Raw genomic sequence first — 17,069 nt, forward strand, 5'->3', positions numbered from 1 at the left:
TGAGAAGGTGAAAGCAGGGTGATTAAAATATAACACATGTTTACACATATTATTATAGTTCCATACTTCTGGATTTCTGAAATTATACTGAAATAAATCTTGGAGCTGGTTTAAGAGGTAGATACTTTCAGTGAATTATTCTCCTTTTCAAAACTATGACCACTTTTTCTTATCAAAGTATAATCAACATGTAGCATTGTATTAGTTTCAGGTGTACAACATATTGATTTGATATGTGTATACATTGCAAAATTATCACCTCAATATGTGTAATTACCATCTGTCACCATACAAAGTTACAAAAATATTTTTATGACACCTTTTTAATGGATTATGTGAATTCTCAAGGTCTCTTATCGATAAGACATCAAGAATATCAGTCCTATTTTCAATATTTGGAGTGAAGCTTATTGTTTTCCTTCTCTTCCTTTTTGCTAGTTATGGATAGGTATCAGGGAAAATATAATTGAAGATAAATTTTACTAGGTTAACATGTTTAATGTACTTGTACATAATGTCTTTTTTTAACTTTGTCTGCTAATGAAGTTTTATGACCTTTTCCTGTAGGTTCAGCCAATATTATCTTCTGTTCCAACAACAGAAGTGTCAGCTGGTGTTAAGTTCCAGGTTGGCGATCTTGTTTGGTCTAAGGTGGGAACCTATCCTTGGTGGCCTTGCATGGTTTCAAGTGATCCCCAGCTCGAGGTTCATACCAAAATTAACACAAGAGGTAACTAAAGGCATAAATAGATATTAAATAAAAGGTGGGGGGGGGATTGAATCTTAAATATTGTATATAAGAGTGTGCACATAATACAATCTGACACCAAAATATCAGGGCTTTTTTATGTTTATTTTTGAGAGACAGAGACAGAGACAGAGCACAAGTGGGGAAGAAGAGAGTGAGGGAGACACAGAATCTGAAGCAGGCTCCAGGCCCTCGCTATCAGCACAAAGCCCCACACAGGGCTTGAACTCACCGACTGTGAGATCATGACCTGAGCTGAAATCGAATGCTTAACCAACTGAGCCACCCAGGTGCCCCCAAAATATCAGTTTTTAATTACTAGTGATAGAATTCTGGTCATCTTAATGGGCAGAAAGCCTCTACACCTGAGACAGTCCTTGTTTTCCCTTTTACCACTCTGCATTTTATAATTTCTTCGTGCTGCTTCTTTAAAAAACCTTTATCTGACTGACCTCTCATATGAATTCCAAAAGAAAGCAGATGGGTAAGTAATAAGATGTCTTATATGGGGAAAAAAAAAAGATGTCTTATATGAGCTTAGTGGGCATTTGGGCCATGCTTTCTCGCTGTACGTTTTATTTCATCATTGACTACTATGGATAGTAATTTTTTACCCACACAGTGTTTTCAATCCTGATGAAATTTTCACAATGCTTTTTTTGCCTCCTTCAATCCATTTTTTAATCTGTAAATTTACTGAGACATCCTTATAAATTCAATACAACATAGACGTACAGCTTGAATCTAGCTATTTAGCATAGAATCCTACCTTAGGAATATTAATGTTAAGAAAAAGATGTTTTCTAACTTTTCTCCATTTCTTTTCATGGGTTTGACCAAAACATGTTGACTAGATTATTGGGATTCTAGAATTTGGAATGGACTTGCTTAGTCAGAGGAAGGTTTGAGCTTGGAATTTATTTCTGGATATTTGTTTTGTGAACTCTTGTTACATGTTGAGTTCCTTATTGTTTGTGACAACTCTGCACCTATTTTTCTCTTTAAAATTTCTTTCTTGCTTCCTGTTCATTGTTATGAAAAGAAAAAAATGTCTACATAAGTCTTGCAATTCAGATTTGTGACAAGATCAGCCATATCTATAACTTTTGTGCTACATAGCCAGTAATCTGCCCTGGTACAGGAGGTAATTATCTGTCATTATAACCTGCTAATTAAAGGTTGGGTAACTGGAAGCATCAATGGAGCAGACGTAAAAAAACAAAAACAAAAAAAACCAGCATTGTGGAATGTCTACTTTTGTGGAGGGCACTATGTTAAGCATTTCTCTTACGTATTTTATGCAGTCCACATAGCAGCAACACTATGAAGTAGGTACTATTATTATCCTTATGTTTTGAATAAGTAAATAGAGTTTCAGAGAGACATATCCAGAACCTCCACTCTTAAACATACTGTGTATTGAAAGGAAAGTTAATTGAATTCACCTAGTCATAATTTACCAAGGTTGGAGGAAGGCAGTCAGTACTAGTTCTTTCATTTATTACTTATTACTCAGAGTGTTGGACTAGTAATCTCTGAAATACCTTGAAGGTTTAATAATCTATGATTTTATGAATGGGAGAAGAAAGGGACAAGGATTTCCCAAAAGGAGCAAGCTGCCTTCTTTTTTTAAAAGTTTTATTTTAATTCCAGTTAACATACAGTGTTATATTAGTTTCAGGTGTACAATATAGTAATTCAGCATTTCCATACATCACCCAAAGCTCGTCACAAGTGCACTTCTCAATCTCCATCACCTATTTAACCCATCCGCCCCCCACCTCCCCTCTGATAACAAATCAGTTTGTTCTCTATAATTAAGAGTCTGTTTCTTGATTTGTCTCTCTCTTATTTTTTTCCCTTTGCTTGTTTTGTTTCTTAAATTCCATGTATGAGTGAAATCACATGGTATTTGTCTTTCTCTAACTGACTTATTTTGCTTAGCATATTACCCTCTAGCTCCATCCATGTCGTTGCAAATGGCAAGGTTTCATTCTTTTTGATGGCTGAGTATTATTCCATTGTATATATATACCACTTCTTCTTTATCCATTCATCAATTGATGGATACTTGGGCTGCTTCCATATCTTAGCTATTGTAAATAATGCTACTATAAACATAAGGGTGCATGGATCCCTTTGAATTAGTATTTTTGTATTCTTTGGGTAAATACCCAGTAGTGCAATTGCTGGATCATAAGGTAGTTCTGTTTTTAAGGAATCTCCATGTTTTTGAGGAATCTCCATATTTTTTTCCAGAGCGGCTGCACCAGTTTGCAATCCCACCAACAGTGTAAGAGGGTTCCCCTTTCTCCACATCCTTGCCAGCACCTGTTGTTTCTTGTGTTGTTAATTTTAGCCATTCTGACAGGTGTAAGATGATAGTTCATTGTAGTTTTTGATTTGCATTTCCTTGATGATAAATGACGATGAGCATCTTTTCTTGTGTCTTTTAGGGCCAAACCTTTTTAAATAACATAATCTATGTACCTATCTGGGCTTCTAGAGCTCTCTGAGATATTATTATCATGTGATAATTATCAAGCTCTTTAATTCTCTCCCCTTAGAGCATGCTTCTCAGATTATATAGTTTCACCTGTAGTTACTTTATGAAAACCTGCTAATTTCAGCTTTTTTATGGGATATAAGTGAAAGCACAATTTATGCTGCATCTGTGTTTCAAAGGAAGTGTTTAGTTTTATGAATTAATCTAATTTGGTCTGGTATCCCCTGGACAATCTTCTACTTTACTGCTGGAAGAACTCATTTTGTTTGCATTATTGAGAAAACTGGAATTCTGAGAACTTAGAAATTTTTAAAAATTTAAATTAATTAAAAGTGTATTCTGATATTTTTAATGTTCTTTTTCTGCAGTAGTTTTTAAAATAACCGCTTTTTGATATATGTATTACATGCCAATTCCGTGCAATTCAGTGATTTTTTAGTACATTTACAGAGTTGTGCAGCCAGCATTACATCTAATTTTATTTATTTATTTTTTATAAAGTATTTTTTTAATGTTTATTTATTTATTTATTTATTTTGAGAGAGAGAGAGAGTGTGTGTGCATGCACTTAGAGAGGGAGAGAATCCACGCTGACAACATGGAGCCCAATGCAGGACTGGAACTAACCAACCATGAGATCATGACCTGAGTTGAAACCAGGAGTCAGACACTTACCAACTGAGCCATCCAGGCACCCCTCTACATCTAATTTTAGAACATTTTTAGGCTGCCTGGGTGGCTCATCGATTGAGTGTCTGAATCTTGATTTCCACTTAGGTCATGATCCCAGGGTGGTAGAATTGAGCCCCATGCTGTACTCCAGGCTGAGCACGGAAACTGCTTAAGATTCTCTCTCTCTCTCTCTCTCTCTCTCTCTCTCTCTCTCTCTCAAATAATAATACATTATATGTTATCATTATGTTTTTATGAAAAATAACTATTTTCTCAAAAATATTAATGAGGAAGAAGAGCATCATTTTACATTGTTACAAATCTCTTTAATGTCTGTCTGACTTAAGTGAAGATACTAGATACTCATATCGGCCTATACATTCAGTCTGTTATGATTTGTTGTTTTGGTTGAAATATATGAAGATGATCTGGCCTCAGGTGCGTAGTCAGAAAGGGATAGTGTATTTTAATAGCCTTTTTAGATAATTGTGGATATATTTCTCTGATATTATACCCATACTCAACAAGTGGTGGGTAAGTTGGAATAGAGAGCCTAAAATCATATCAATAAACTTTTTGCACTTTGTTACATTAGAATCCGTTGGTTCTGTCTTGCACTTTTTTTTTTTTAATTTTTTTTTTTTTTAACGTTTATTTATTTTTGGGACAGAGAGAGACAGAGCATGAACGGGGGAGGGGCAGAGAGAGAGGGAGACACAGAATCGGAAACAGGCTCCAGGCTCCGAGCCATCAGCCCAGAGCCCGACGCGGGGCTCGAACTCCTGGACCGCGAGATCGTGACCTGGCTGAAGTCGGACGCTTAACCGACTGCTCCACCCAGGCGCCCCCTGTCTTGCACTTTGAATGAATCTTTTACTTTACATGATTTTGTAATATCATATATTGGCCACTTAAAAAATATTGGTTTTACCAAGTGAGACATATCTTCCAAATGTTGACACATTCCTCTATAGATGTGTTTTTAAATCATATTAGTTTACATGACCAGTTATTTCATCAGAAAATTCTTTGATTATTAGGAATTTGGAAGACTCACAGGGATAAATACTGGTAATTTTTGCTTGAAAGATCAAATTTTATTATTGGCACAAGTAGTGTCAGTTAATTTCCTTGAAAGAGCAAACTTGCTTTTGAGGAAATATCTGCCAGATGCTCAGTTTCAAATAATCATAGGTTTTCTGCCAGTCATTCTTTGAAATATGGTGTTTTGTGAAAAAGTGGCCAGTGACCTTGCAATTCAAACAACCGCACAGGTACTTTTCCTCAAGATAACTGTCACACTTCAGTATGTACTTTATGCATTCTTCCCGTTTTATCACATAGAATATTAAAGACATGTATCCAAGGGTTGAGATTTAGTAAAATTAATCATTTTTACTGCATCATGAAGGACATTAAATAAAACTGGCTTTTTTTTTTTTTTTTTTTTTTTTTTTAACTGCCAGTGTGTGGTTGTGAAGAATGTGATACTAGTATAGTTTGGTGTCACTCTCTGGTTTTATTTTTGCTAACATGCCAGCAGTCTTATCTGCAATCGTTCCTGTAGTATTAAGTGCAAATGTCAACAAAGTGAAACAATAATAACATCTTGGTATTATTATAAAGATAGTTTTGACCTTACAGGATCCGTGAGTCTGTGGCCTCTTCCCCTCCCCTGTTTGTATAGCGCACTTTTATATGTCCAGAAAAGCAATTTGACCAGCATTCATTCATTCATTCATTCATTCATTTTTGAGAGAGAGAGAGAGAGAGAGAATGGGAGAGGGGCAGAGAGAGAATCCCAAAAAGGCTCTGTGTTCTCTGCATTGAGCCAGATGCAGGGCTCAAACTCACCAACCGTGAGATCATAACCTGAGCCGAAATCAAGAGTCAGACGTTTAACCAACTGCCACCCAGGCGCCCCTGACAGGCACTTTTAAAGTCCAAGAAAATATGTTATACATTTTTGGAAGGAAGAAAATATTTATTTAGACACAGATTTGTTTGTAAAAAGGTTTAAGACAAGGAAAAGTAAGTTGTGTAACCAAGATAAAAAATCTGATAATTAGCAGAATTTCTGATTTCCTTTCTCTTAAAACTTGCTGTACTAATTTTAATCACTCGGGAGTGATTTTTTACAGTAACTATTAGTTGTGTAATTGGCTGGTGTTGGATTATATCTTTGGACAATGCAAAGTGTACAAGTTTTAATAGGAGTAATGCTAGGGAGCCTGGCTTAGGTTCACATTATTGGCAGAGTATATGTGGATGCTTATGGTCTGAAATGCTTAGTAAGAATTTTTTCTTACAGGTGCCCGGGAATATCACGTCCAATTTTTTAGCAACCAGCCAGAGAGGGCCTGGGTTCATGAAAAGCGAGTACGAGAGTATAAGGGTCATAAACAGTATGAAGAATTATTGGCTGAAGCAACCAAACAAGCCAGCAATCACTCTGAGAAACAAAAGGTAACTGACAACGTATTAACATTACCAATCAAATATGGTTGTTAGGGAACTTAATAATTTAGTAGAATTTTTCATACTTAAATTCAGACAGTTGTTAGAATGATTTGTTATTTTAACCTAAGTTCAGTTTTAATAACTTATTTTTATGTTGGTAAGTTTTATATTTCATATAAACAACATTAGAGTACTATTAAGAACTTGAACTCTGCTTAATACATTGTTGGATTCTATTTTGTTTTTTTTATTAATTTTTTTTTCAACGTTTTTTATTTATTTTTGGGACAGAGAGAGACAGAGCATGAACGGGGGAGGGGCAGAGAGAGAGGGAGACACAGAATCGGAAACAGGCTCCAGGCTCTGAGCCATCAGCCCAGAGCCCGACGCGGGGCTCGAACTCATGGACTGCGAGATCGTGACCTGGCTGAAGTCGGACGCTTAACCGACTGCGCCACCCAGGCGCCCCAGGATTCTGTTTTGAATTGAATTACTGTACATAAGACTAGAAGATGCTAGTGAAATGTTGATTTTGCCAGGGAATTTTATTCTTTTTCCTATTTCAACATCTTTTCATAATTCTCTTTAGTCTTATTTAGTAAATTGTTTTGTGAAAGTAAAGCTTCTGAAATATTTAGTGAGCACCTACTGTGAGACAGGCACTATTTTAAGCATTTTATGTATCTTAATTCACTTACTCTTCATAACAACCTAAGTGAGGTAGATACTATTATTCCTATTTCTACAAATGAAGAAATTGAGACATAGAAAACTTAAACAATGGATTCAGCCAAGATCACACTTGATGGAACCAAGAAATATGTTTGTGGTGGTGGATGTTTTAGAATTAGGACATCAACTCTTGATAATCTATCTCGTTGACATTTTTAAACTCAACTAATTTTAGGATAGGTCTCTTGTGATTCCAAAATTGTTCATATTTTTACACTTTAAAAGCTAAGTTTTATCACAGAGGATTTTAGTATTTTCAGACTTAACATTTTACAGATTTATACATCAGTGTTCCACATATACCATCCCCTCTCATAGTTTCCTTAGCTAATTTTGGACTCCCTCCAGTCTAACCCCCTGGAGAATTCATAGTTGCTTTGGTCATCTCACATACTTTTATTCAAAGTTTTCTTATGTGTTTTGCCACCTCAAAGTCTTCTGATCAACAATGATAGAGACCTATGGAAACCGATTCAGGGTTATTTTTTCTCTCATGCATTGCTTCTTTCCTATGTCATGTCAACCCTCATTTGTTTCTCCAGGTTCTGTCTTTTTCTTCATTCTGCTCCTGTTTGCATTATGGTACAAACTGCCAGCCCAGCATCAAATGCTGACTCTGCCATTTAGCTTTGTTGTGATCTCTGTAGCACCCCTGAGCTTTAGGGTGTCATTTTTTTTTTTAATGTTTATTCATTTTTGAGAGAGAGAGACAGAGAGAGCATGAGCAGGGGAGGGGCAGAGAGAGGCGGGATCCCAGCTGACAGCAGTGAACCTGATGTGGGGCCCAAACTCACAAACCATGAGATCACAACTTGAGGTGAAGTCAGACGCTCAACCAACTGAGCAACCCCGGTGCCCCTAGGGTGTCTTTTTTTTTTTGGATTGAGAGAGGGTGGAAGTAAGTTAGGGGCAGAGAGAAAAAGAGGGAGAGACAGAGAAAAGCAGGGCTCACCTGAAGCGGGACTCTGGTTCACCCAAAGCAGGACTCGAACTCACAAACTGTGAGATCATGACCTGAGCTGAAGTCGGACGCTCAACCGACTGAGCCACCCCAGTACCCCTAGGGTGTCTTTTTTTTTTTTTTTTTTTTTTTTTGAGAGAGAGAGAGGGTGGAAGTAAGTTAGGGGCAGAGAAAAAGAGGGAGAGAGAAAGAAAAACAGGGCTCACCTGAAGCAGGACTGTTTTTCACCCAAACCAGGACTTGAACTTACAAACTGTGAGATCATGACCTGAGCTGAAGTCAGATGCTTAACGACTGAGCTACCCAGGCACCCTAGGGTGTCATTTTTAATGTTAGTGCTTTATTGGCCTCTGAAAGTAATCGTTCTGTAATCTTTCTTCCCTTTGCTCTCTTTATTACTAGCTTTTTATGAACATAATGTGAGGAGGATGGCTCCCTCTTTGAGGGACTTATCCAGCAGAGTGGTCAACAAAAGATACATAAAAGAGAGTAGACTTGCATATCATCTGATGCTGATACTGACTTACCAAAGTTAAGGAGTTAGAACATTTCATTTGTTTTACTGAAGAACCTGGAGATATTTACATTACCTGGAGAGATGACAGAATCACATGGGAAATATATATTGGTTTAAATGTACCCATTAGATTAAAGCGTATCCGATAATGCCTGTGTCTTTTTTTAAAGATTCGGAAACCCCGACCTCAGAGAGAACGTGCTCAGTGGGATATTGGCATTGCCCATGCAGAGAAAGCATTGAAAATGACCCGAGAGGAAAGAATAGAACAGTATACTTTTATCTATATTGATAAACAGCCCGAGGAGGCTTTATCCCAAGCAAAAAAGAACGTTGCCTCCAAAGCCGAAGTTAAGAAAACACGAAGACCAAGGTCAGTGCTGAATACTCAGCCAGAACAGACCGATGCAGGTGAGGTGGCCTCCTCACCATCAAGTACTGAAATTCGGAGACAGAGCCAGAGGCGGCACACAAGTGTGGAAGAGGAAGAACCACCTCCTGTTAAAATAGCCTGGAAAACGGCTGCAGCGAGGAAATCTTTACCAGCTTCCATTACAATGCACAAAGGGAGCCTGGATTTGCAGAAGTGTAACATGTCTCCAGTTGTGAAAATTGAACAAGTGTTTGCTCTTCAGAATGCTACAGGAGATGGGAAATTTATCGATCAATTTGTTTATTCAACGAAGGTACCTCCTTTGTTTTGTGGGTATTTGGGGGGAACAGTAATTAATAAGTAATCAGCTTTGGCATTAAAAAAAACCCCACAAACAACACGAGGTCATACTTTAAATACCCTTTTGTCTGCTGAATTTGAAATGTATAATCAGTTCACTGTGTTTAAGAGGGGGCAAAAAAGGCAGAAAGGCTATGTTTTCCTTCTTTTTTTCCCTCTTTTGTATATGCCCATCTGTACTAGATTAATCTTGGGCTGTTCAGCCAAAATTGAGCGTAGCTCCCTAAAGTTGTGGGAAAAAACTGGGCACTTTGCCTGTTTCTGCATGTATAGTTAATTTTTCTTAGCCTCAAATTGTGCTTCTTATTAAATTATTTTTGTCAGTTATCTGAAGTAACCATTGTAATAATGTATCTTGCTGATCTCTTTGGTTGCACCAGCAATTTTGTTAGGTTCATGTTGGCTTGGGATAGCTAGTACATTTTAGAGAAATTCCAGAACTGTGTTTGTTCTATAACAATTAACTGTGGTGATAGCTTGGGTAAAGGGGTGAAAATACCTCTTCAAACTGAATACCTTCATCAGCCAGCCCTGAGCTTCCATTTAGGGCACTTATATTTTAGCTTTTAATGTTTATTTATTTTTGACAGAGAGAGAGACAGAGACAGAGCATGAGTGGGGGAGGGGCAGAGAGAAACACACACACACACACACACACACACACACACACACACACACACACACACAAAATCCAAAGCAGGCTCCTGGCTCCGAGCTGTCACCACAGAGCCTGACGCGGGGCTTGAACTCACAGACTGCGAGATCATGACCTGAGCCGAAGTCGGACCCTCAACCAACTGTGCCACCCAGGCACCCCCATTTTGGCTTTTAAACTTTAAAACTGTCTTCTGACATTTGTTACGTTTACTGCGTATTGCTCTTCACTGTCCTCCCAACCCTTCCCACAATTGTGGACTTGTGAATTTGAGTTCGTGTCACTTCATGGGTGTGTGCTTTTAAGAACTTTGTGCTTATTTCCTAACGTTGTCATATGCACACTAAAGTAAATATAGGTATGTTTCATTGGTGATATTTTTTCTTTTTTTTCTTCCAAGTTTTTATTTAAATTACAGATAGTTAACATACAGCGTAATATTGTAATATTTCAGGTGTAGAATTCAGTGATTCATCACTTACACACCTGGTGCTCAAGTGATGTATTTTTCTAGAGTGAAGCATAAGGGTTCTCTATTAACTTGTTTCTGACTAGAGGTTCACCTGATTTCGGTAAGACTAAACTACTTGGAAAAACTTAAGTTGGTCTCCACTTGATTCTGCTGGTAGCTTTGAATGGCAAATGAATACTTTGCATCTTTTTTTTAATGTAAATTGGCTTCATTCTTGGGAGCTAGTTTTGATCTGCTTTTGGTACAAAAATCAAACTTTGTCACACGCCCCCTTCCCCCCCCCCCCCAGGAGTGCTATTTAAATGAAATTTGAGATAAAACTAATCTTTTAAAAATGAAGATCTTAAAAATATATATATTTACAAATCACTCCTTTATTCCATTATGTTAAAAATACCTAAAATTGTACCTGCCTCTCTCTGCTCCAAATTGCTTATTGGGTACACATTGTGGTCACCGTGAATGTCAGATTTCTGTGCCTAAGGACATTCTTGTCTTTCAAGACGTGTTGACATTTTTATCTGTATATTAGGGTACTGTACCAAATGAAAATGACTTGAGTTCTTTTCCTATGATAGGGATAAATGGAGAGGCTATTCAGACCAGAAAACATTTTGTTTTTGATAGAAAATTGATACAGATTCTTTTTCTTTTTTTAATTTTTTTTAACATTTATTTATTATTGAGATACGGAGCATGAGCATGGGAGGGGCAGAGAGAGGGAGAGACACAGAATCCGAAGCAAGCTCCAGGCTCTGAGCTGTCAGCACAGATCCTAACGCGGGGCTCAAACTCACAAACCACAAGATCATGAGCTGAGCCAAAGTCAGACGCTCAACCCGCTAAGCCACCCAGGAGCCCCCAGGTTCATTTTTTAGTGATACGCATCATATGGAGTTAGACAAATAGTTGTTTTTTGTTTATTTTTTACGTAATCTCATTCTACATTTTAGAAGACATCCTGATGACTTCATAAAATTGCTCTGATAATGGCTAAGATGATAAATTAACTCAAAGACCAAGTAAAATTCAAGCAAATTATGAACATCTTAAGCTGTCTTTATAAGTCAATGATGCCATTTGCTAGTAATCAACTATTTTTTTATTTTTCCTTATTTTGAAGGGAATTGGTAACAAAACGGAAATAAGTGTCAGGGGACAAGACAGACTTATCATTTCCACACCAAACCAGAGAAGTGAAAAGGCAACTCAGAATATATCATCTCCTGAAGCAACATCTGGTCCTACAGGTGAGTAATGAATGAAAAATATATGGACGCAATTTGAGGTGTCATAATTTTGGTATAAAATGGTAGCTGTGTTCCTAAGAAACTTTTAGTTACCAAATCAAATTGTATTTAAAAAATTAAATTATAGGGGCGCCTGGGTGGCGCAGTCGGTTAAGCGTCCGACTTCAGCCGGGTCACGATCTCGCGCTCCGTGAGTTCGAGCCCCGCGTCGGGCTCTGGGCTGATGGCTCAGAGCCTGGAGCCTGTTTCCGATTCTGTGTCTCCCTCTCTCTCTGCCCCTCCCCCGTTCATGCTCTGTCTCTCTCTGTCCCAAAAATAAATAAACGTTAAGAAAATTAAAAAAAAAAAAAAAAAAATTAAATTATAAAAGCAATTACTTCAGTAGGAAAGAATGGTTTAGGAGCTAGGGAGCTTTATTCATAGTAGGATATTTTTCCTACAGGAATTTAAGTAATAGGAGGGCTCTGTACTTAAAAGAACATAGTGGGGCGCCTGGGTGGCGCAGTCGGTTAAGCGTCCGACTTCAGCCAGGTCACGATCTCGCGGTCCGTGAGTTCAAGCCCCGCGTCGGGCTCTGGGCTGATGGCTCAGAGCCTGGAGCCTGTTTCCGATTCTGTGTCTCCCTCTCTCTCTGCCCCTCCCCCATTCATGCTCTATCTCTCTCTGTCCCAAAAATAAATAAACATTGAAAAAAAAAAAAAAGAACATAGTTATGAAATCTGTACACATTTCAGTAAATGCACCATTTGATTATTTCTCTTTGCATGAGAGTTAACAGCTTTACTTTTCTAGCACTATTACACATCCTTAGACCATTTCCTCCATCTCTTATTAGAAACTAATTAACAGATGCCTGTGCTTTTTTTTATTATTAAGTATGCTTAGATGTTTGGAACTAGGGGACTAGGGCCTAACTCTCCTGTTTTAATCTGTTCTCTGATTAACAGATCCCATTAATTGAGAACCAAGCTATATTATTCTTGCTTAAGGGAGAAATGCCTAGGGGCACCTGGGTGGCTCAGTTGATTGACTGTCTGACTGCAGCTCAGGTCACGATCTCACAGTTCCTGGGTTCAAGCCGCACATCCGACTTCGTGCTGACAGCACTGAGCCTGGTTCGGTTTCTCTGCCTCCCTCTCTCTCTGCCCCTCCCCTCCTTGTGCTCTTGCTCTCTCTGTCAAAAATAAACAAACATTAAAAAAAATTTTTTAGGGGCGCCTGGGTGGCTCAGTCAGTTAAGCGGCCAACTTCAGCTCAGGTCACGATTTCGCGGTCCGTGAGTTCGAGCCCCGCGTCGGGCTCTGTGCTGACAGCTCAGAGCCTGGAGCCGGTTTCAGATTCTGTGTCTCCCTCTCTCTGACCCTCCCTCGTTCATGCTCTGTCTCTCTCTGTCTCAAAAATAAATAAACGTTAAAAAAAAAAAAAACTTTAAAAAAAAATTTTTTTTTACAACATAAAAGAGAAATACCTATATTTAGTAAGATTGTGCCTTTTGAATGGTCAAAGTAATTTTTATTAAGGGACTGACTTAACTAAGATCATATAGTTTAACTGAGTATCTGGTGGGTTTGGTTTCTATAACAGTATTGCTGATTCATATGGTCATCAAGAAAAGAGTTAGATTGTCAACTGGTTTGGTCATTTGGAATCTTAGTTTAGGAGAAAGAAGTTTGTTTCATCTTGTTCTTTTAAACGGTTTTTGGAATGAAATCAAAGAATGAACCAAGTAATTTTATAGAAAAGGATTAAAGTCTTGAGAACTAAGGTAGTAGCCTTCAATCAGTAGTAACTCAGGCAGAATTGAGATGGAGTGGCACTAAAGAGCCAATATTTTTTGTAAGGGAAACTTTGAGTAAGATTCTTACTATTATAAGAGCTAAATAAAAGTCATTGTTTGAGAAAGAAGTTGGGGTAGCTCTCTTAAAATAAATGAGGGGGGCTATAAGACACGGTGAGGTGGTGGCAGGGAGATGGGACAAATATTGGATGGAGCATACTAAACATTATACCTTTATCCAAAATTGAGTTGGGAAGAGAAGTTGGAGTAAGGAGAGTGAAGTCCAGAACTAGTATCACTTCAAAATACTATATAAAAAATGAAATTATGATTCTAAAGAAATGAATAAATGGACTTAAAAGATTTTGCATTAATTAGCCATAATTGAAAACATTTGTTCCCTTCTTTGAAGATTAAAAAAAGTCTTTGGTGGGAGGTACCTGTGTGGCTTAGTTGAGCATCTGACTTCAGCTCAGGTCATGTGCTCATGATTCACGAGTTCAAGCCTCATATCAGACTCACTGCTGTCAGCCTGTCAGAGTAAAGCCTGCTTTGGATCCTCTGTCTCCCTCTCTCTGCACCTCTCTCACTTGCACTCTGCCAAAAATAAATTGAAAAAAAAAAAAAAATCTTTTGGCCTCGGCTTCCCATAGTTAGGTATATCAGTTTTCTTATTTTTTTTTTTCCAGTTTTGTTATCTTTTAAACTGTTGGTAATTTGTCTGAATTTAAGTGTGATACTTAGGGGGATCTTTATTTAAATATCTATATTCTAATTAGGGAGAAAGTAATCTTCATATTAGACTGATCTTAAATATTATACTTTTTTTAATGTTTATTTATTTACTTTGAGAGAGAGAGAGAACATGAGTAGGGGGTGGGCAGAGAGAGAGAGGGAGAGAGAGAATCCCAAGTAAGCTCTGTGCTGTCAGTGCACAGCCCAACTTGGGGCTTGATCCCATGAACCATGAGATCATGAGCTGAGCTGAAATCTAGAGTTGGACGCTTAACTGACTGAGTCACGCAGGCGCCCCTATACTTTTATTTTTAATGGAGCTTTTTTTCCCTTCCCCTCAGCTACTGAACATTCATATTGTCTTCTTCCTGTAAGATTTAAGTTCTGCTATGATTTCTTTCTTTTTTTTTTTTAAGTGAAAGGTTATACTGAGTTATTTCTTAGGCAGGTACTGTATTTCGGTTGTAAATTAATGAGTGCTCTAAAGCTTTGACCTTGGTTTAAATTTGGTTACCAGCTGTGGTTGATGAGCAGATTTTGCCTTTTTAAATGACCATTTTGCTTCTTGTGAAAACAACTTCAGTAGTTGAAAACCGAGAAAAGAGACTTGATCTCTCTTCAGAAACCAATAGTGTCATCTCAGTTGGTGTTAACTACTTAGGGAGAATTCTTGGGCCTTTTCCTAGTAAATTTAGAGGATAGATAGAGTATCTGGTACTGCTAATTTCTGTGTTTTGAAGAATTGTATTTGCATTTCTAAGGTATTTTCCAAATTCAGAGATGATCACCTCCTCTCTCTTAGGACTTAAACATAGTACTTTTTAGTGGTTTTAAATGTAGTAGAATTTATGTGTTCTTTGGGTAGCCTTCAGAACAATTTTAAGAAGTCATGTTGCCTTATTTTCTCTAAGATAGATCAAATACCAAAATACCATTTGTACTTGATGGAACAGTTATGTTGACATCCTTCAAACAAGTAAAGCTTTTTGTTTTAAGCAGTTCTTATGTCTGGGATACTCAGGTGACTGTGAGGGTAGGAGATCTGTTGTCTTGGTAAACATTTCCTTCAGTGTAAGAAGAGTGAGAATGAAGGAAGGAACCAACACCTTCATTTGTGACTTCTCTGGTAGAGATTAACCACAGCTGAGAAACAATATATTAGTGTCAGACTACCTCCTCCTTCGTCAGAATAGAAGTAGTGGGATCCTTCTTTGTTTTGGCTTTGAACTAAGGTGAAGGAAACCATGTACACATAGACAAGCACAATGAAACCACAAAATATGAAGGTAATGTGGAAGGCTTTATTGAAGTAGCTTCTGCCTGCTCTGATAGGAGCTTTCCCCTGTGGCAAGTGAAAGGTGATTATTGTCTAGGAAGGACCATTTGGGTCGTCCAAGCACTGAGAAGGTGGAGAACAGCTGTGCTGAAGGCGTCATTCCTTCTCAGGATCACAGAATGAATCATTCCTGACTTAGTGTTCTTTCAAGTTTTGGTCTTCAGTCTAAGTTTTATCCTTTCCAAAATGGGGTCCATGTGAGTTCTTTTCTGTTTACTTCCAAAGAATTTTACTGTTTAAAAATTAATAGTTTCTGTTGTACTATTTAACATGAAAAAACTTGCTAATTTGTTTCAAATAGTTTTTCATGACTAATTCTGTCTAAAGTATAACAATTCCTTGACATCCAAGTTAATGATTTGGTTTGGGGCACACTTTTGTCCCTTTACTGCTTTTTTCTCCTTTGTTGTTAATAATATAACAGTAGCAAAAACTTATATAAGTGCACCAGCACTGTTAAGCATTTTACATATAGAATCAATTTCACTCATTTGTTAAAAATGCTAACTATGTAGCACTGATTAAATTTTTAATGATTTATAATTAAAAGACCGAAAGTAAAAAACAACAACAAAAGTGATAAAAAAGCAGGGGATTGGGCCAGATCTTAGTTACATAAATGTCTAGTCATCCTTAAGTGAATTTTTATTTTTTGTTTCTTTAAATCACCTCTTAGGCTCAGGAGAAAAGAAGCAACAGAGAAGATCAATTAGAACTCGTTCTGAATCAGAGAAATCCACTGAGGTTGTGCCAAAGAAGAAGATCAAAAAGGAGCAGGTTGGCTTCCTACATGTAGAGAGTTAAAACATTGTATTTGTAAATGTTGTGGCTTATATGGTATCTTAAAAGAAAAAGAAACTTTCCCCACACTGGGTTTCCTTTTTTCGGACTATTCGTATGCTTCTGTCCTGGTGAGTTCCAGTGCCCAGTTCTAATACAACCATCCCTGTGATTCTGCTTCAAGCATTTTCACAGAACATAGTCAGACTACAGGAGATGGGAAGCCAGTGGTACAAGACTCTTAAAGAATTCCTCACATTTATTTTGAAATTTCTGTTATGAGCAAAATGATTTCATGTTTTCACGATTTTTATTTGGAACCATCACTGAGTCACCCCTGCCCTTTTAAATTTTGATTTTTTGTTTAAGCTGCTGGTTTGTATTGTTTTTATTTTTTAAACAAATCAAATTAATTTAACTATGAGAGTTATATTTAAGACACAGATAATCATAGATGATCTGGTTTTTCTGTTGGTATCACAGATTTTTTGGAATGTTATTTTCCCAGTGGAATGGCACTCACCTGTGATTGGGCTATCAGAGAAACACTATTAAAGTAAAAACAAAAAAAGAGGAGGAACATTTGACTGAAAGGTATTAAACCAGTGTAACCAATATAATAATATACATATTAAATTACCTTTTTCAAAGAAATTTTAAGAAACCATTTTTCCTTTAAATTAAACTCACAATAAGAATTTTTCTTAATTTTCTAAAGTAGAAGAATACCCATTT

At 37.3% G+C, this 17,069-nt stretch overlaps 1 protein-coding gene across 6 annotated transcripts in view; it reads left to right on the forward strand.

Annotated features, from left to right (window-relative positions):
• Nucleotides 1-17,069, forward strand: part of NSD3 (nuclear receptor binding SET domain protein 3) — a 118,175-nt gene that overhangs the window by 54,951 nt on the left and 46,155 nt on the right. For all 6 annotated transcript variants that reach the window (XM_043563980.1, XM_043563936.1, XM_043563955.1 and 3 more), the window contains exons 4-8: nucleotides 568-730; nucleotides 6,238-6,392; nucleotides 8,767-9,282; nucleotides 11,580-11,706; nucleotides 16,231-16,331. In XM_043563980.1, coding sequence (XP_043419915.1) covers nucleotides 568-730; nucleotides 6,238-6,392; nucleotides 8,767-9,282; nucleotides 11,580-11,706; nucleotides 16,231-16,331 — 1,062 coding nt within the window. The remainder of the gene's footprint in view (nucleotides 1-567; nucleotides 731-6,237; nucleotides 6,393-8,766; nucleotides 9,283-11,579; nucleotides 11,707-16,230; nucleotides 16,332-17,069) is intronic.

The sequence above is a fragment of the Prionailurus bengalensis genome, chromosome B1 (assembly GCF_016509475.1).
Source record: "Prionailurus bengalensis isolate Pbe53 chromosome B1, Fcat_Pben_1.1_paternal_pri, whole genome shotgun sequence".
Taxonomy (NCBI): Eukaryota; Metazoa; Chordata; class Mammalia; order Carnivora; family Felidae; genus Prionailurus; species Prionailurus bengalensis.